At 40.9% G+C, this 20,842-nt stretch overlaps 1 protein-coding gene across 1 annotated transcript in view; it reads left to right on the forward strand.

Annotated features, from left to right (window-relative positions):
• The first annotated feature begins 4,311 nt into the window (after positions 1 to 4,311).
• The window catches only part of CTAGE5 (CTAGE family, member 5), a 91,274-nt gene continuing 74,743 nt past the window's right edge, over positions 4,312 to 20,842 (forward strand). Inside the window, exons 1-4 of the mRNA XM_011926663.1 lie at positions 4,312 to 4,729; positions 14,552 to 14,677; positions 16,824 to 16,845; positions 16,936 to 17,030. Coding sequence (XP_011782053.1) covers positions 4,667 to 4,729; positions 14,552 to 14,677; positions 16,824 to 16,845; positions 16,936 to 17,030 — 306 coding nt within the window. The 5' untranslated portion in view covers positions 4,312 to 4,666. The remainder of the gene's footprint in view (positions 4,730 to 14,551; positions 14,678 to 16,823; positions 16,846 to 16,935; positions 17,031 to 20,842) is intronic.

Raw genomic sequence — 20,842 nt, forward strand, 5'->3', positions numbered from 1 at the left:
GTCATTTTTGCATATTGATTTTGTATCCTGAGACTTTGCTGAAGTTGCTTATCAGCTTAAGGAGATTTTGGGCTGAGACGATGGGGTTTTCTAAATATATTATCATGTCATCTGCAAACAGGGACAATTTGACTCCCTCTTTTCCTAATTGAATACCCTTTATTTCTTTCTCTTGCCTGACTGCCCTAGCCAGAACTTTCAACACTATGTTGAATAGGAGTGGTGAGAGAGGGCATCCCTGTCTTGTGCCACTTTTCAGAGGGAATGCTTCCAGTTTTTGCCCATTCAGTATGATACTGGCTGTGGATTTGTCATAAATAGTTCTTATTATTTTGAGATACGTTCCACCAATACCTAGTTTATTGAAAGTTTTTAGCATGAAGAACTGTTGAATTTTGTTGAAGGCCTTTTCTGCATCTATTGAGATAATCATGTGGTTTTTGTCTTTGGTTCTGTTTATGTGATGGATTATGTTTATTGATTTGCGTATGTTGAACCAGCCTTGCATCCCAGGGATGAAGCCAACTTGATCTTGGTGGATTTTTTTTTTTCCTATATTTTTTGTAGAGGCGAGATCTCACTATGTTGCCCAGGCCGGTCTGGAGCTCCTGAGCTCAAGGGAATCCTTCTGCCTTAGCCTCCCAGAGTGCTAGGATTCCAGGCTTGAACCATTATGCCTAGCATCTTTCTTTTCTTTTTTTCTTTCCCTTACCTTCCCTTTTCTTTTTTCTTTTCCCCTCCCTCCCTCCCTCCCTTCCTTCCTCTCTTTCTTTTCTTTTTTATTTTCTTTCTTTTCTTTTATTTTCCTTTCTTTCTTTTTTCTGAGACAGAGTTTCACTCAGTCACCCCTGCTGGAGTGCAGTGGAGTGATCTCAGCTCACTGCAACCTCCACCTCCTGGGTTCAAATGATTTTCCTGCCTTAGCCTCCCGAATAGCTGGGATTACAGGTGCACACCACCACGCCTGGCTAATTTTTTGTATTTTTTAGTAGAGACGGGTTTCACCATCTTGGCCAGGCTGGTCTCGAACTCCTGATCTTGAGTGATCCACCTGCTTTGGCCTCCCAAAGTGCTGGGATTACAGGTGTGAGCCAACTGCGCCCAGCCCTTTCTTTCTTTCTTACTTCCATTTTTATTTTGGATTCAAGGGGTACATGTGTAGGTTTGCTACAAGGGTAGATTTTGTGGTGCTGAAATTTGGGCTTCTATTGACTCTGTCATCTAGATAGTGAATATAGTATTCAGTGGGAAGTTTTTCAGTCCTTGACCCCCTCCCTCCCTCATTTTTAAGTACCTAGTATTTATTTTTCTCATCTTTATGTCTGTATGTACCCAAGATTTAACTGCCACTTATAAGTGAGAACATGTGATATTTGGTTTTCAGTTTCTGCGTTAATTCACTTAGGATAATGGCCTCCATCTGCGTCCATGTTGCTGCAAAGAACATGATTTCATTTTTTATGGCTGCATAATATTCCGTAGTGTATATGTACCACATTTTCTTTATCCAATCCACCGTTGATGGGCACCTAGGTTGAGTTCATATCTTTGCTATTGTGAATAGTGCTGTGAGGAACATAAGAGTGCATGTCTCTTTTGTTAGCACAATTTACTTTCTTTGGGTATATACCAAGTAATGACATTGCTGGGTCGAATGGTAGTTCTATATTTAACACTACTTTTTTTCTATTTTACAATTGAGGAGCCTTTTTGGGTTCTAACATTTATATATTCTTAAGTAGAATGCTTCATTTATTCACAGAATATACAATGGAAATTACCCAGCTATTGTTCAACAGGTAGTTCCTGATTCAATATGTTCTGAGAACAACTCTTACATCACTAGTACAGAGATTAAAGATATGGCTCCACAATTTTGATTTTCTTCCAAAGGACTAGATCTTAAAGTCTGTAACACTGCCTGTTTAATTAAAAGGGTGTAACTAGTACTTACAGCTTTGCAATGGGACCCTTCATAAGGGATGTCAGTGTCTAGGTTGTGAACAAAGTTTACTGGTTAGCATGTTTCTGATGTTCTTGGATGTTTTCTAGTACCTGTCACAAACACTAACAGCATTTGTTCTAACATCTGCTTTAAAACAGGCACTATATAAGACCAAAAAAATCCCATGTCTACTTATGGAGGACAGTCTTTGAATATCTTTTAAATGATAGAGATCATGTACTCTATATGAATAGGCTATAGAATAAAACATTTTAGTGTTTATCATTTATCAAATTCAGGATTTTTCTTTTCAATTACAGATTGTAAGAGGGTAATAATATGTACGACATTTAAAAAAATATATAGATGCGTATATATGTGTGTGAGTATATATATACTTAATAAGGAGTGAGGTCCATGAAATTGGGTTATGGGTTGGTAGTCACAACTCCACCTGTAGCACCCCTTCACCACACAAATGTCAAAACAGGATCACACAGTAGAAACAGAAGAGTGCAGGATATATTAGAATCTGAAATCTTTCTCAAGGATATGAGGTGCCTGGTAGAACTTTATTTACATGTTAGGAAATTTTAACATGAGCTTTTTAAGAAATGGAATTGAAAAATCCAGAGGAAGAGGTGAGTTTGTAACTATTAAGCATACTGAAAAAAATTAGGTTTGGAATTTTGCACTAAGTTTGTTAAGCTTTACTGTGTTTTTGCTACGGGGGACACTTGGATTTTTCTTTTTTAAAAATTTTCTCCTCTGTCCTTACTATTTTTAATATTTGGAATGGTAATTATTGAAAATTGGAGAGGGTCATAGAGTGACTTAGGGAGGGCAAAGGGAGGTTTTGTTTTGTTTTTTATTTTTTGCAAGTTCTAAAACCTGAAAATGATTCTGGAGTCTCCTGAAAATGTTCAGACACACTGAAGAATTTTTATCGAGTAATACAATGTTCTAATTGAGGCATACACATTGTTCTAGGAGACTGAAATTCTAAAGATAAAAGTTTGATTATGCTTCTGACTTCAATAAACTATTCACATAATGTAATTTTAATATACACTAATACGTATGAAATTTGTGTATGCTCTCCAAGGTTTAAGGTATAAACCTGGGAGAATTACTAAGGTAATGGAGAATTACTAAGCAATTTCGGCTACTCTGTTATTAGCATTTCCTGAAACTCCGCAGGCTGATGTGGCAACAGAGAAATAGCAATCTGAGTTGTGAAAAGCTAGGCCGCATTTTGGTCCTGAAAAATCACTTGCTGTGAACTTGGGCCAGTTTTTGATTTTTTAAATGGCATAACAATTCGTTGCTACAAGAGGTTACATCAGGAAAATTTCCTAAGGATTTAAGATTTTGTTCATCTATTGAGTTCTTTTGGGTGATTTATTTAGGAGGAAGTATCTGCTCCTTTTTGAGTTGCTTCACCAAAGACTTGAGTGAGAAGGCAGAATATAATAAGAATGATTATGCTGGCAAGGAAGACATATATATGAGATGGGTTATCCTTTACACCTACGTCAGCTAAAACCGTCTCCTACGAACAAATCCAGCACTTGGCACTTTATTCGACGGTCCTAAAAATAGGGTCCTAAATTTGGAAGGCAAGGTGCTACTTTTAGTTCCTCTTCTCGGAGGAAAACAGCCGTGCCGAGCCAGGCCAAGGTCCACGGGGATTTGATTTAGCATTTGGGTAACTGGGTGCTAATGGAATTGAAAACAGCTGGGCCTAGCAAATGCCCAGGTGACTCAGGTAAGCGAGGAAACCCGATCGAGGTTCTCTTGCGTGGGACAGGTTAAACTCTGACTAGACCACAGCTGAGCCTGGACGCCTTCCTGTCCAAAGTCCAAGGTCCGGACATGGTTGGCAGGGCGCACGGGCACCGGCGCGTGCCCCGCAGGCCATTTTTCTGACTGAAATGACGGCGGCGGCTGGCTTCCCGGGGCCGCCGGGGTCTCCCGGGGTATGCCGCCGTCAGGGCTTCTGCAGGGCGCAGAGAGCAGGCTCTAGTGGGACTGCGGCAGGAGAGCCTTGGGTGTCGGGGCTGGGCCTGGCGCCGGTCCCTGGGTCGAGGGGGCGCGCTGCGCTCGCCCCCAGGGATTGTGCCGAAATGCCTCTAGGAGAAGCCTCGCCGCCGCCACCGCGGCCGCCCGAGGCGGGGGACCTTGGGACATAGTCCTGGTCTTTGGGGCTGTGCGGCTCACAGGACGGCGCACAGTATTGAGGGTGAATCCCATCCTCTAGTCCCAAGCCTCTCTACTACCACGGCTGGGTGACTTCGCTAGGTAGAGCGCCGGCCCCTTTAAGAGCGAACGACCGGGACACGTCTGCGAAGCTTGCGCGAAGAAGGGGAAGTTTGCGGCTGTCCGCGCCTCGCCGCCTTCTCGCGGCTGCCTGGCCGAAACCAAACCGAGGGTTGGGGTGGCGAGGACAGGGTGCGTCGCAGGCTTGTGCAAGTCGGGCTCGGACCTGCGCTGCCTCAGGATGTAAAGTGTAACAAGGGGGTCGGGATGGGCAGCGTGGGCCTGTGAGGCCTGTGGGTGCCCGCGTCCCCCAACTCCCCCCGCAGCCGGCTCCGCAGTGGTCCGCTCCTGTTGCCGGGTGCGGATTCGGGTTCCGGACCGAAGGCTGTGTGTTCTCAGCCGTTTATCGTGGCCCGGACAGGCCGGGGTTACTGCGGCGACCACGAGAGCAGCTTTGGTGCTATGGAGGAGCCCAGGGCTACCCCTCAACCGTATTTGGGGCTGATCCTGGAGGAGCTACGCAGGGTGAGCCCAGGCGCGATGAGTGTTACGTGGCCCAGGGGTCGCGGGAGCCGCCAGGGAAGGAAGCAGTAGATGGGCTTTGGGGTGTGAGCCGCAGTGGTCAGAGGTCCCGAAGCCAGTCCTCGTCTGCTGCCCGGCTCCGGCCTGTGTTCGAGGCAGTAGTGAGGCTCGTGGGGCGCTTCAGTGGTTTTTGTGTGATGGTGGAGGACCTGGGGCTCTGGAAGGTGAAGAAAGCACTTGCTTAGCTGGACTTTGCAAGGATGTAAATGTTTCCCGATTCCTGAAACTAATTAGCCTTTCCGCTATGTTGTTTATTTTGAGCAGGGGTCAGTGACACGTGGTTCCTTCGACTGTGAGAAACTTGAGGACTGTTCCTTTAAATTAGTTACATTTAGTGATGTAACTTTTCGTTGAACCTTGAAAGGACACCTGAGGTTGGGCGGGGAGTTGAAATTTTGATTCTGCATTTTTTTTTTTTTTTTGGTAAAGAATGCCCTTTTGAGATGCTCTACCATGAGTGAGTTTGTTCTTCGCTTCTGTCTTAATGTACAGTCTAGAGATAGTCAACCCCCAGTGTTCAAATTTTGTTTTTTTTCAGGTCTAGTTTATAATCAGGTTTTAGAGATTTTTCTCCTTAAGTGTTTCTAGGTATCTTTGTTCACATGTATAGGGGCATTTATGTCGCCGTTTTTTTAAAAACTGGATTAAATCTTTAAAAAGACCACGTAATTATTGAGGCAGTTATGATTATGTTTTCTTGTTATGTGAATTAAAAGTACTGTTGCCATGGTGTTAGTTTATGAGTTCATAGTTTGTCTAGTGCATACGTATATGTATTTAATATGAAAGGAGAACCTTTATGGAGATTCTAAATGGACTAAGACATAGTTTTGGCCACTAGCATCATGTTGTCTGTTAAGAGAAGACCAAAAAAAAAAAAAAAAAGTACAAAGTAGAAACTGATGAAGTGCTTACCTAAGCATACACACAAAGTGCTTGGGAAATTGAGGGGTGGGAGAGATTACATTTTATTGAGCGTTAGGAAAGTCTTTCCAAGGCTGAGCAAATAATTTAAGCAGAGGAGGCATGAAACAGCACAGTGGGTGCAGGGAACTAGGAGCTGTATTACTTAGAGTGTAAAGTGGGCTTAGGGGGTGATGTGCAATGATGCTTGCCGGAGATGTAAGTAGGTTCCAAGTGCTGTAGGTGTTGGAGAGCTGTTGAAGGCTTTTCCGTGGTTAGGCTTTGGTTTAAAAGCTCTTCTTGATAGTAGCATGTAGATTAGATGTCAGGGAAAGAAAACTTGAAATAGGGATTAAGGGAGAGTTAACAGTAGTACGGATAGAGAAGAGGGTACTGTGTGGGGAAATAACCTCATAAGAGCTAAAATATATTTGGCTTTATTGATTGCATGTGAAGGGTGAGAGAAAGAGAAGGAATCTAGAAGGACTTCCAGGTTTCTGGCTGTGGTAACTTATTCATGGAGGTAGGGTTTATAGGACGAGAAGCATATTGTGGGATGGGAGATAATTTCGGATTGCACATTATTTCCCTTTCTTCACTAAAAACAATAATAATCGAGATTTAGTTTTTATAGGACTGCCAATTTACAGAGACTTGGAGAAATGCAGCCAGATTTTGCAGTTTTCTCTAGTCTGGTGTGTTGTATCTTCACCTGCACAGTTTTGTTTTTTTTTTTTTTGCTAAATGCAACTACCCTGGCCTGGAGGCTAGGATGGCACAACATTGTTCTGCTTTAAAATTTTTTTTTAGTTTTAAAAATTATTTTGTATTGAGATGTATTCACACAACATAAAATTAATCCTTTTATAATGTCCATTTCAGTGCTTTTTTTGGTATATTCACTATGTTATGCAACTGTCAGCACAGTTCCTCAACATTTTTATCACTCCAGAAAATAAACTCTGTACTGATTAGCAGTCTTAATTCCCATCCCTCATCCCTTGACAACCACTAATCTATTTTCTGTCTGTATGAACATGTCTATTCTGCATGTGTCATGTAGTCATACTCTATGTGGCCCTTTGGCTTCTTTTACTTAGCATGTTTTCAAGGCCTATCCATGTTGTAGCATGTAACGGAGCTTTATTTCTTTTTTCTTTCTTTCCTTTTTTTGAGACAGGGTCTCACTCCTGTCACCCAGGGGGGAGTGCAGTGGCACAATCTCAGCTCATTGTAGCTTAGACCTCTCCGGCTCAGGTGATCCTCCCACCTCAACCTCCTGAATAGGTGAGACCACAGGCATATACCACCAGGCCTGGCTAATTTTTTTGTATTTTTTGTAGAGACAGGGTTTCTTCATGTTACCCAGGCTGGTCTTGAGCTCCTAGGCTCAAGTGATCTGCCCACCTCGGCCTCCGAAAATGCTGGGATTACAGGCATGAGCCACTTCACCTGGCCCTTCATTTCTTTTTATGGCTGAAAAAATATTCTGTTGTGTGAATATATCCCATTTATGTCATAGTTGATGGACATATGGATTATTAATACTTTTTGGTTGTTACGAATAATGCTGCTATGTGTACAAGTTTTTATATATGTTTTTAGTTCTCCTGGGTAAGTACCTGGGGTGGAATTGCTAAGTCATATTTACTATATGTTTAACTTTTTGTGAGTTGCCAAATTGTTTTCCACAGAGGTCACACCATTTTACATCCCCACCAGCAGTTTATGAGGGTTTCAGTTTTCTGCATCCTCTCCAACGCTTGTGATTTTCTGTTTTCTTTTGTTTTTAATTGTCACCCTTGTGGGTGTACAAGTGAGTGGTATTTCACTCTGTTTTTTTTTTTATTTTGAGACCAAGTCTCGCTCTGTCACCCAGACTGGAGTGCAGTGGCGTGATCTCGGCTCACTGCAGCCTCCACCTCCCAGGTTCAAGAGATTCTCCTGCGTCAGCCTCCTGAGTAGCTGGGACTACAGGCACTAACCACCATACCTGGCTAATTTTTGTATTTTTAGTAGAGACGGGTTTCACCTTGTTGGCCAGGATGGTCTCAATCTCCTGACCTTGTGATTCACCTGCCTCACCATGTTGGCCAGGATCGTCTCAATCTCCTAACCTTGTGATTCACCTGCCTTGGGCTCCCAAAGTGCAGGGATTACAGGTGTGAGCCACTGCTCCTGGCCTCACTTTTTTTTTTTTTTTTTTTTAAGAGATGGGGGTCTTGCTTTGTTGCTCAGTCTGGAATGTAGTGACATGATCATAGCCCACTGCCACCTTAAATTCCTGGCCTCAGGGGATCCTCCTGCCTCAGCCATCCAGAGTGCTGGTATTATAGATACGAGCCACCACACCAGGCCTCATGGTTGTTTTGATTTGTATTTTCCTAGTAACTAATGATGTTGAGCATGTGCTTATTGTTTATATCTTCTTTGGAGAAATGTCTATTCATTTCCTTTTGCTCACTTAAAAAATGGGTTATTTGTTTTTTTATTGTTGAGTTGTAAGCATTCTTTATACATTTAGGGTGCTAGATGCTTATCAGATAAATGATTTAGAAAGATTTTCTCTCATTCTGTGCATTTTCTTTTCACTTTCTTGGTGAGTCCTTTGAAGCATAAGCGTTCTAAATTTTGATTGAGTCCAATTTATCTTTTCTTCTTTGGTTGCTTGTGCTTTTGGTGCCATAGCTAAGAAACTGTTGCTTAAGACAAGGTTGCAAAGATTTACAGTTATGCTTCCTTCTAAGAGTTTTAGCTCTTACAGGAAGTTCTTCGATCCACTTTGAGTGATTTTGTTTTCATATGTGTTGTGAAGAATGGGTCTAGATTCATTCCTTGGCATATGGATATTTATTGGCTTATTCTAGTATGATTTGTTTGAAAGGACTGTTTTTTCCTCATTGATTTGTTTCAATACTATTGAAAATAATTTACCATAAATTTAAGGGTTTATTTCTGGACTCTCATTTCTATTTCATTGGCCTGTGTCTGTCCCTATATCATTACTACATTATCTTTAAAACATTTTTTTACCCAATGTCTTGATTATTGTAGCTTTGTAGTAAGAAACAGTAGGGAAGTATGAGTCCCCCAATGTTGTTTTTGTTTGTCAGTATTCTTTTTCTTTATCAATATTGTTTTGGCTATGTGGAGTCCCTTGCATTTCTATATAAACTTTAGGAATTCAGTTTTAGGAATTTAGGATTCAATTTGTCCATTTCTGCAAAAAAGGCAGTTGGAATTTTGATAGGGGTTGCATTGAATCTGTAGATCAGTTTGGGGAGTATTGCTCTCAATAATATTAAGTCTTCCAAGCTGGGTGCAGTGGTTCATGCTTGTAATCCCAGCATTTTGGGAGACCAAGGTGAGCAGATCATTTGAGTCCAGGACTTTGAGAGCAGCCTGGGCAACTTGGTGAAACTGTTGTGGTCTTTCTGCTCCTTAGCTCAGCTAGGTCTGAGTTCTTGTCTCACAACCAAGAAGAATTAGGCATGCAGACCCCGGAGAGTGGAGAGTGAGCGGAATAGTATTTATTAAGTGAAAGGAAAGCTGTCAGCAAAGAGGGAATGCAGGGGGTGGTTCCCCTACCCGAAGGTGGGAAAGTCACCCTGTGTGACTGGGTCTGAGGCCTTTTATGGACTCAGAATGGGGAGTGCATGCTGACTGGTTTGTGAGTATGCAAAAAGGTTAAAGCAAAGACACCACTCAAAGGTGGGCATGACAATGTAGACAACTGATTAGGAGGCCGGGTACGGTGGGTCATGCCTGTAATCCCAGCACTTTGGGAGGCTGAGGTGGGTGGATCACGAGGTTAGGAGTTTGAGACCAGCCTGGCTAACATGGTGAAACCCTGTCTCTACTAAAGATACAAAAAATTATCTGAGCATAGTGGCGTGCATCTGTAATCCCAGCTACTCGGGAGGCTGAGGCAGGAGAATCGCTTGAACCTGGGAGGCGGAGGTTGCCGTGAGCTGAGATTGTGCCATTGCACTCTATCCTGGGTGACAGGGTGAGACTCCATCTCCAAAAAAAAAAAACAAAAACAAAAACAACAACAACAAAAAGAAAACATTAGTAAAGGGGTAGGTGTATGTAAAATAGGTGAAGGATGGGAATCAATCAGAGGAAAGCATGCCAAGCAAGAGGGCAAGTTCTCAATCTGGTCCAAGGATTTAACTTGTAGCTTGGCTTTCAAGCTTTAAACTGTCTTTGGCTTGAAGTTGGGATTTCACTAGGGACCCACTCCTATCTGCCTAAGCATTTGCCTGCCTCCTGCCACTCTCAAAATCCTGTCTCTAAAAGAAATACAAAAATTAGTTGGGCGAGGTGGCGTGTGCCTGTAGTTGCGCAGCTTGGGAGGCTGAGATGGGAGGATCAGCTGAGCCTGGGTAGGGCGAGGCTGCAGTAAGCCAAGATCACACCGCTGCACTCCAGCCTGGGCAACAGAGTCAGTCCCTGTCTCAAACAAAGAAGTCTTCCAGCCCATGGACATCGATTGGCTTTACATTTGTTTAGGTCTTCCTTAGTTTCTTTCCACAATGTTTTGTAGTTTCAGTGTGCACTTTTTTTGTTAAATGTATTCCTAATAATCTTACTTTTTTGATGCTAATGTATGTGGAAATGTTTTCTTTATTCCATTTTCAGGTTGCTCATTGCTATTGTATAGAAATTCAACTGATTTTTCTATGTGGATTTTGTATTCTGCTATTTTGCTGAACTTATTAGCTCTTGATAGTTTTTCTATAGGTTCTTTAGGATTTTCTCTCTATGTAGAATAGCATTGTCATCTTCAAACAGTTTTTCTTCTTCCTTTCCAGTCTGGATGCCTTTTATTTCTTTTTCTTGCCTAATTGCTCTGGCTAGAACCTTCACTGCAATGTTAAATACATGTTGATAGAGTGGATATTATTGTTCCTGATCTTAGGAGAAAAGCTTTTTTTTTTTTTTTCATCATTAAGTATGATGTTACCTGTAGGTTTTGCATAGATGTTCCTTGTCAGGTTGAGGAAATTCCCTCAAATCGTACTTTGTTGAGTGTGTTTTGTTTTGTTGTTGTTTGTTTGGGACAGGGCCTTACTCCGTTTGCCGGAGTGCAGTGGCATGATCATGATTCACTGCCGTCTCAACTTCCTGGGCTCAGGTGGTTCTCCCATCTCGGCCTTCTGAGTAGCTGGGACTACAGGCATGTGCCACCATGCTTGGCTAATTTTTGTTGAATGTTTTGATTATGAAAGGGTGCTAGATGTAGTCAAATGCTTTTCCTGTGTCTGTTGAGATGATCATGTGTTTTTTTTTTCTCTTCATTTTCTTAATATGGTTTATAACATTATTGTATGTTAAACCAACCTTGCATTTCTGGGATAAATCCCACTTGGTCATGGTACATAATCCTTTTTATATGTTGTTGAATTTGGTTTGTCAATATGTTTTTGAAGATTTTTGCATCTGTAGTCGTAAGATGTATTGGTGTGTGATTTTCTTTTCTTATGATGTATTTGTTTGGCTTTTAGGGTAAATACTGGCCTCATAGAATAAGTTAGGAAGTATTTCTTCCTCCTATAGGTTTGGGAATAGTTTAAGAGTAATTGGTGTGAATATTTTATCTTGGAGAAGTGTACCTTCATGGAACTTTGTGTTTTAATCAAGTATTTACAGGGCCTGCATGTTGACATTCTTTTTGTTATTAATATATATCATGTTTGAGATTAGATGAAAAACAATTTTAGTTTATTCTTAGTATATTTTATCAACTTGATTAATTGATTTTTTTAAAGCTACTTGATCTTGAACTCCTTTAGTACTTACGTTTTGGAAATGAAATAGATTTTAAGTGTTCTGTGGTTAGTCACTACCATATTTTATGGAGGGTTACTCTTGGGGGGGGTGACCCATCACCCTTTAAATTCCAGTTTATCAGATTACATGTAATTCTGTATTATATTTGTTGATATTTGAGAAATTTGGTTGTTCTTTCTATGTTTTTGTGAGATAGGGTGTTATGTTGTAGATAAAATTTAAGGGTGAAAATCTCCTTGAGAAAGCTGGAATAATTTAGACCAGAGCAATGAATTTAAGATGAATCCTTTAGAACTCAGTTGCTTTTTTTGTTTTTGAGATGGAGTCTTGCTCTGTCACCCAGGCTGGAGTGCAGTGGTGCGATCTTGGCTCACTGTAGCCTCCTCCCGGGTTCAAGCAATTCTTGTGCTTCAGCCTGCCTCATAGCTGGGATTACAGGCTCATGCCACCATGCCCAGCTAATTTTTGTATTTTTGGTAGAGACGGGGTTTCACCATGTGGGCCAGACTGGGCTCAAACTCCTGACCTCAAGTGATCTGCCCACCTTGGCCTCCCAAAGTGCTGGGATTACAGGCTTGAGCCGCTGTACCTAGCCAAGACTCAGATTCTCTGCTTTTCTCCTATCTACCAGATCTAACCAGCTCAAGGTTTTATTTTATTTTTTGTTTTTAAAGTCTTTTTTATTTTTATTTTTTTTAATCCCAGCACTTTGGGAGGCCAAGGCAGGTGGATCACTTGAGGTCGGGAGTTTGAGACCAGCCTGGCTAACATGGTGAAACCCTGTCTCTACTAAAAATATAAAAACTAGCTGGGCATGGTGGTGGGTGCCTGTAATCCCAGCTACTCAGGAGGCTGAGGCTGGAGAATTGCTTGAACCCAGGAGATGGAGGTTGCAGTGAGCCTACATGGTGCCACTGTATTCCAGCCTTGGCAACAGAGTGAGACTCTGTCTCAAAAAAAAAAAAAAAAGGTTTTAATATGGTTTATAACATTATTGTGTGTTAAATCAACCTTGCATTTCTGGGATAAATCCCACTTGGTCTTGGCACATAATCCTTTTTATATGTTGTTGGATTTGGTTTGTCAATATGTTTTTGAGGATTTTTGCATCTGTAGTCGTAAGATATATTGGTGTGTGATTTTCTTTTCTTGTGATGTATTTGTCTGGCTTTTAGGGTAAATACTGGCCTCATAGAATAAGGAAGTATTTCTTATACTTCCTTATACTTCCTTACTTAAAAAAAAAAAAAGTGTGTTTTTTTTTTTAAATTCTTAATTTCCATGTTTCCTTAATCTCCCCCCCCCTTTTTTTGAGACAGAGTCCAGAGTCTTGCTTTGTCCCCCAGGCTTGAGTGCAGTGGCGCGATCTGCAACCTTTGCCTCCCAGGTTCAAGCGATTGTCCCACCTCAGCCTTTCTAGTAGCTGGAACTACATGTGCCTGCTACCATGCCTGGCTAATTTTTGTATTTTTAGTAGAGGCAGGGTTTTGCCATGTTGGCCAGGCTAGTCTCGAACTCCTGGCCTCATGTGATCCGCCTGTGTTAGCCTCCGAAAGTGCTGGCTTGAGCCACTGCGCCTGGCCCTAGCTCAATGCTTTAAACTAGAATTTACCATTTCCTTTTAGAGGAGAAGAGCTGAGAAAATATGATTGAATCGAAGAAATATTATTGCACTGAAGATAATTACATGTTTGATCTGAGAGATGCTTTTGAAATTGCCTTTTAAAGTACAGTATCATAAGTCATACTGATTACACAATTTTTGAGGTAGTGTGCATAAGTTAGCTAAAAGTAAGATGCTTGGAAAATGCGTAAACTGTGAAGAAAACTTTTCTCACTGGTATTATGTATTGAATGCCTTTTTCCCCCATTGACAAAATAAGTATTTTTTTTAAATCATTAATTGCCTGTAATGATACTAGATTTCTGCGAACTGGTACCTAGGGTAATGTAGGGAGAGGCAGAAGCAGAGATCAGGGTAAAGGGATATTTTTTAGACGTGTAATCAGGTTTGTTTGGTACAGGTTAATGAAGTATAGATAGTACCTTGGAAGGAGTATATATTTGGATTAGAGTTATACAAGATTTTGGAGAGGAAAATAACTATAAACACTGTTCTTACAGGCAGAAAGGGCCTAAAAGGAAGAGTTGCTGTAGACGTTTAGGGTTAAAGCCTGAAAAGAATCAAACCCAATCATACTTCAGATTGTTCTTAAAATGGCATTTTTCTTTTTTCATCTTACCTTTCCCCTTTTCTTTTTGATTGAGTGATATCTTGGGCCTGGTAACAAAGAGCAGAATAACCCCATTAGGTAAGGATGAGTAATGAACTGACCCAGAGAAAGGTGAAATATAGAAGCAACAGCAAAAGCCTTAGGCTGTGTGGTGCTGAAGGTCTGCTATGGGGAGAAGTAATGTGGAAAGGCCGTGGTCAGAAGATCAGGACCTTTGGAGGAGATAATAGAAATAATTACCCTTTATTGAACACCTATCTGGCATGTTCAAACAGCATTATTCTCATTACACGTAAGAGAGGGACCCGCAGAGGTAGGGTGGAGAGATTCAAACTCCAAACCCAAAGCTCTATCAGTGGTGTTCAAAACTTTTTTTTTTTATTTTTGAGACAGGTCTTACTTTGTTGCCCAGGCCGACTTTGAATCAAAGTTTTTATTTTTAAAGCTGCAAATTGATTTTTTCTTCCTGTAAGGAAGTTGTGTATTAGGGAACTGATTATACTCTACAGATAAAACCTAAACTGGTTGAAATCAGGGTAAGAGTACCTGAACGCCAGGTCACTCAGTTTCTTTCTCTGGCCTTCTCTTATTCTCATCCTTGGAAGCTTTAAGGCACCTCTGTTTGAAGATAATTGCATTTCACCATACTGCTGTTCTTTACTTGGTGATAGTGATTGAAAGTTGCCAAAAAAATGTACTCTGATACCTTCTGTTTCTATGTTAGTCTGGTAGCCCATTTTGTGTTGACCACATAAACTTGTACCTGTGTTTTGTAATCAATATTTTTATCAAAAGTGCATTTTAAAGAACTTAACTTTTCTTTATCTTGAAGGTTGTGGCAGCATTGCCTGAAGGTATGAGACCAGATTCTTATGGTTTTCCATGGGAATTGGTGATATGTGCAGCTGTTGTTGGATTTTTTGCTGTTCTCTTTTTTTTGTGGAGAAGTTTTAGATCGGTAAGTAACCAGTGCTATACTAAGAGAATGTTCATTCTGTCACTGGGCTGAACAAATAATATGAGAAACTTACTTATTTGTTATTTTAAGGAAACAACTTAGAAACTACATAGGGATTCAGAGTCCTTTTTTTTTTTTTTAGAGATGAAAGTCACGAATGAGAGTCAGGCCCAGTGCTGTGGCTCCCACCTCTACTCCCAGCACTTTGGGAGGCCAAGGCAGACAGATCAGGAGTTTGTGATGAGCTTAGGAGTTTGTGACCTGGGCAATGTGGTGAGACCCCATCACTACAAAAAATACAAAAATTAGCTGGACGTGAGGACACCCGTCTGTGGTCTCACTCAAGAGGCTGAGGTGGGAGGATTGCCTGAGCCTGGGAAGTCGAGGCTGCAGTGAGCCATGATTGCAACACTGCACTCCAGCCTGGGTGACGGAGAGAGACCCTCTCTCAAAAATAAAAAAAATAATTGAGGGTCTCGTGTTGCTCAGGCTGGTCTCAAACTCCTGGGCTCAAGTGATCCTCCTGCTGGGCCTCCCAAAGTCTTGGGATTATAGGTGTGAGCCACCATGCTTGACTGAGATCTTTTAATGTAAGATTTTTCATATATATATATATTTAAAGAGATGGGGTCTGACTATGTTGCCTAGGCTGTGGTGCAGTTGCTATTCATAGATGCAATTATAGTGCACTACAGCCTCAAACTCCTGGGCTTAAGCTATCCTGTCTCAGCTTTCTGAGTAGTTGTGACTACACAGGTCCATGTCACTCTGCCCAGCTTCATCTTTTTTTAAATTCTGGGAAATTTTATTTATTTTTGAGACAGAGTTTCACTCCTGTCGCCCAGGCAGGAGTGCAGTGGCACGATCTTGGCTCACTGCAATCTCTGCTTCCTGTGCTCAAGCCATTCTCTTGCCTCAGCCTCCTGAGTAGCTGGGACTACAGGTGCGCACTAGTATGCCTGGCTAATTTTTGTATTTCTTTGTAGAGATGGGTTTCACTGTGTTGCTCAGAACTCCTGGCCTCAAGCGATCTGCCTGCCTCAGTCTCCCAAAGTGCTGGGATTATAGACGTTAATCACCATGCCTGGCCTAATTTTGGGAAATTTTTAATGCATTTTTGGGACTGCTATTTTTCAGATGTTGGCCCTTCTACTTCTGACTTCCCTATCTCTTAACTTCTATTTTTCTATTTCTTTATGGTTTTCTATACCTTTTGAGAGAGTTTTTTAATCTGAGGAACTGAAATCTATTCTTCATCTATACTCATTTTAGAGTATCTTGTCTTTTAAAGGTTTTATCTCTATCCATATTCCGCAGATAATTGAAGTCCTCGTTTCTTTTCTACTTGTTTGTGTTACCTCAACCCTAAGGCTGATCCTTTTACAAATGAATTCCCCCTGCTTCATTGTTTGAGAGAGAGGTTAAGGAAGAAGAAGGTTTGGTTTACTGTTTCTTTAGTCAGTTCAGATCTATGGCCCTATGGTAACGTTTCTCAGACTGTTTTATTTAGGATATTAGCATCGGGGATATGATAATGGGGCTTCTTGAAATTTTTTTTTAGGGTCAAATATGTTTGGGGAGCAATGGGTTGCAAGTATCTTTAGAGTAAAGTTATTTCAGAGCATTTTAATATGCTAATTCACAATGTGAATCTTCAATAGGGAGTCTTTAATAAGTAGTATTTCGGCTAGGCGTGGTGGCTTACGCCTGTAATCCCCACACTTTTGGGGGCCCAGGCAGGTGGATCACCTGAGGTCAGGAGTTCTAGACCAGCCTGGCCAACATGGTGAAACCCTGTCTCTACTAAAAATATGAAAATTAGCTGGGCATGGTGGTGGGTGCCTGTAATCTCAGCTACTCAGGAGGCTGAGGCAGAGGAATCGCTTGAACCCGGGAGGCAGAGGTTGCAGTGAGCTGAGATCACGTCATTGCACTCCAGCCTGGGTGACAGAGCAAAACTCTGTCTCAGAAAAAAAAAAGAAAAAAAGGGAATATTTATTTTCTCATTGGAAACAGAATACTTTTGGCTTGTATTTATACTAAGGCAATAAGAAACCTGTATTTTTAAGTTGGCAGAAGTTAAATAAATTGATTTATTTGAGAGTGTATTTGTTTTAATGTAATTTTTGTTAAAAATTTGTTTCAGGTTAGGAGTCGGCTTTATGTGGGTAAGTTCTTTTCTCTGCTTTAACTCTCATTGTTGTGATGTAAATACTTATAATAATTTACTCATGATAATATTGACTTGACTCTTCTAGGAAGAGAGAAAAAGCTTGCTGTAACGCTTTCTGGACTAATTGAAGAAAAATGTAAACTACTTGAAAAATTTAGCCTTGTTCAAAAAGAGGTAAGATATTTTTGAAAATAATATTCATGTTAGAGTCAGAGAACTTTATACTTCTCACTGTAGGTACTTCTGTGTAAATTTAAGATTATGAATGCTTTCTTTGCAGAGTATGAGAGTTCTCTTGCTCTTCATATTCAACACTCAACCAGTCTTACTAATTTTAACCGTTGTAGTAGGTGTACAATGGTGTCTCCTTGTGCTTTCCTTTTCAGTTTTCCTGACTGATGAGGTCGAGCACACAAACACATCCTCTGCATGTGCACATTTCTGGTATCTGTTTGTATATCCAAATGTTCTCTTTTCCTAAAGACAGCAGTCAGACTGGATTAGGGCCCACCTTAACAACCTTATTTTATTTTGACCACCTCCAAAGGCCTTGTCTCCAAATACAGTCACATTCTGAGGTACTGGGGTTGGAGCTTCAACATATGAATTTGTGGGGACACAATTCAGTCCATGATAGTCTTTGATCCATTTGAAATCAGATCTGCGATGGTGCAGTCGAGGGTGTGTGTGTGTCGTGTCGAGTTAACCAATGCCATTTATTGGAAGGACCATCTTTTCTCTGTTGTTCTGTAGTGTCATCTTCTTAAGTCATTGAATATATGTGAGTCTGTTTCTGTTAAATCTTCCATTTTGTTGGGCTTTCTCTTGTTTGTTTTTTGCCAGTAACATACTTTTTTATATCCTGTAGTATCTGGTATGGTTAATTTACAGTTCTTGGCTATTATGAATAAAGTTACTGTGAACATTCTTCTACAATTTTTTTTTTTTTGTGGGCATGTGTTTTCATTTCTCTTCAGTAAGTAGTATTGGAATTGGTAAGTCATTAGGGCAGGTAGTATAGTTTAACTGTATAAGATAAGAAACCGGCCAGGCGCGGTGGCTCACACCTGTAATCCCAGCACTTTTGGGAGGCCGAGGCGGGCCTATCACGAGGTCAGGAGATCGAGACCATCCTGGCTAACACGGTGAAACCCTGTCTCTACTAAAAACACAAAAAAATTAGCCAGATGTGGTGGTGGGTACCTGTAGTTCCAGCTACTTGAGAGGCTGAGGCAGGAGAACGGCGTGAACCCGGGAGGCGGAGCTTGCAGTGCACTGAGATCATGCCACTGCACTCCAGCCTGGGTGACAGAGCCAGACTCCGTCTCAAAAAAAAAAAGAAACCCTTCTGGCTATTTTTATCATTTTTTCTTTGTTTTTGGCTTTCAGCAGTGTTACTATGATTTGTCTAGATGTGTTTTTTTTTTTCCTGTTTATCCTTATTGGGGTTTATGATGCTTCTAGAATCTGTGCCTTAATGTCTTTTATTAGTTTATTTATTTATTTTTTTCTTGAGACAGTGTCTCTCTCTCTTGTCCAGGCTGCAGTAAGTGGTGTGATCTTGGCTCACTTCATCCTCCACTTCCTGCACTCAGGTGATCCTCCCACCTCAGCCTCCTGAGTAGCTGGGACTACAGGCATGCGCCATCATGTCCAGCTAATTTTAAAAAATTTATTGTAGAGATGGGGTTTTGCCATGTTGCTCAGGCTGGTCTCGAACTCCTGGGTTGAAGCAATCCTCCCGCCTTGGCTTCCTAAAGTCCTGGGATTACAGCTGTGAGCCACCGTGCTCTACCTTTTATTAGTTTTGAAATGCTCTTGATTGTTACTTTTCCACATATTATTTTTGCCCTTTTTTCTTCTTTCTTTCTGGTACTATAAAAATGGGTATTTTAACTTTTTATTATTTCTCATTTGTCTCTTTTGTTCTTTTCTGGGATTTCCATCTTTTTGTTTGCCCACACTTTAGTCTAGACATACTCTTCTTTAACTTCCATGTTACCAATTGTTTTCATTTATGTCTAATCGTCTTTTAAACCATCCATTGAGACCTTAATTTCATCTCTTGCCTTTTTCAGTTCTGCAGTTTTATTGTGGCTCTTTTTGTAGTTCTTTTTCTCTGGTACAATACTATTTTTTAGTTCCATTTACACATTATGCTCTCTTGTTTTTGTTTTGTTTTGGTTTGGTTGTTTTTTGGAGACGGAGTCTCCCTCTGTCGCCCAGGCTGAAGTGGAGTGCAGTAGAGCGACCTCGGCTCACTGCAGTCTCTGCCTCCCAGGTTTAAGCGATTCTCCTGCCTCAGCCTCCCAAGTAGCTGGGACTACAGGCACACGCCACCATGCCTGGCTAATTTTTTATATTTTAGTAGAGACGGGTTTCACTGTGTTGCTCAGGCTGGTCTCAATCTCCTGAGCTCAGGCCATCCACCCGCCTCGGCCTCCCAAAGTACTGGCTTATAGGCATGAGCCACCACGCCTGGCCTATGCTCTCATTTTATTTATTTATGTGTTATTTTTATTTTCTGATTTTCAGACACCCGCCAACAAATGTGCTCTCCTATTTTAATGTCTACTGCATTATCCAGTAGTCTGTTTCTGGTGCTCATTTTTTTCTCTTGTTTCTTAGTCAAGTCTTGTCCTCTTGAATGCCAGGTTATTTTATGTCAGCTGTCAGTGATAATATAATAAAAATTGTGGAGATAATTTTGAAGCTGTGAGTGCTGTCATCTCTCTTCAGTGAGGATTTACTATTGCTTTTCATAGGCAGCTAGGCTAGGGACATTAGAAATTTTAGATAACTTTATTTGAGTTTCTTTTTTGTAAAATAAATTTTATTGTATATATTTAAGGTATAGAAATTTCAGATAACTTTGAGTTTCTTTTTTGTAAAATAAGTTTTATTGTATATATTTAAGGTATAAACATGTTGAGATACATATATAGTAAAATGGTTACTATAGTGAAACAAATTAACGTATTCTTTGTCTCTCATAGTTACCCATTCCCTGCCCACCCACCCCCCAAGGGCAACTGTAATGTATTCATTTAACAAAAATTCTGAATGCAATACACTATTATTAACTATGGAACTCAGTTGATATCTTTTAACTTGTTCATCCCACATGTTTTCTTTTCTTTTGTTGAAACAGGGTCTCATTCTGTCACCCAGGCTGGGGTGCAGTGGCATGATCTTGGCTCATTGCAGCCTCTATCTCCTGGGCTCAAGTTATCCTCCCACCTCAGACTCCTGAGTAGCTGTGGCTACAGGCACATGATACATGTTTGCCTGATTTTTAAATTTCTTGTCTAGATGGGGTCTCCCTATGTTGCCCAGGAGAGTCTCAAATTCCTGGGCTCAATGATCCTCTCGCCTCAGCCTCCCAAAGTGTTGGGATTACAGGTGTGAGCCAACATGCCCGGCCATATTTTCTACTTTGTATATTTTGACCTACATGTCTCTGTTTCCTCCCTCCCACCCAACACTGCTAACCACTGTTTTATTCTCTATCTCTATATATTTGACCTTTACAAAAATTCCGCATGTAAGTGAGATCATGCAATATTTTTCTTCTATGTATGGCTTATTTTACTTAGCAAAATTCTAGGTCTATCCATGTTGTAACAAATGGCAGGATCTCCTTTTTATGGCTGAATAATATTCCATTGTAAATATATACCACAGTTTCTTTATTCATTTTTTCATTGATGGATACCTAGGTTGTCTCCATATTGGCTACTGTGAATAATGCTTCAGTGGACATGGGCATGCAGCTATCTGTACAAGGCGCCAATTTCATTTTTTTCAGATAAATATCTGGAAGAAGGTTTGCTGGATATAGTAGTTCTATTTTAAATTTCTTTAGGAGTCTCCATACTATTTTCTTTTTTTTTTTTTTGAGACGGAGTCTGGCTCTGTCGCCCAGGCTGGAGTGCAGTGGCCGGATCTCAGCTCACTGCAAGCTCCGCCTCCCAGGTTCACGCTATTCTCCT

The sequence above is a fragment of the Colobus angolensis genome, unplaced genomic scaffold (genome assembly GCF_000951035.1).
Source record: "Colobus angolensis palliatus isolate OR3802 unplaced genomic scaffold, Cang.pa_1.0 Scaffold119, whole genome shotgun sequence".
Taxonomy (NCBI): Eukaryota; Metazoa; Chordata; class Mammalia; order Primates; family Cercopithecidae; genus Colobus; species Colobus angolensis.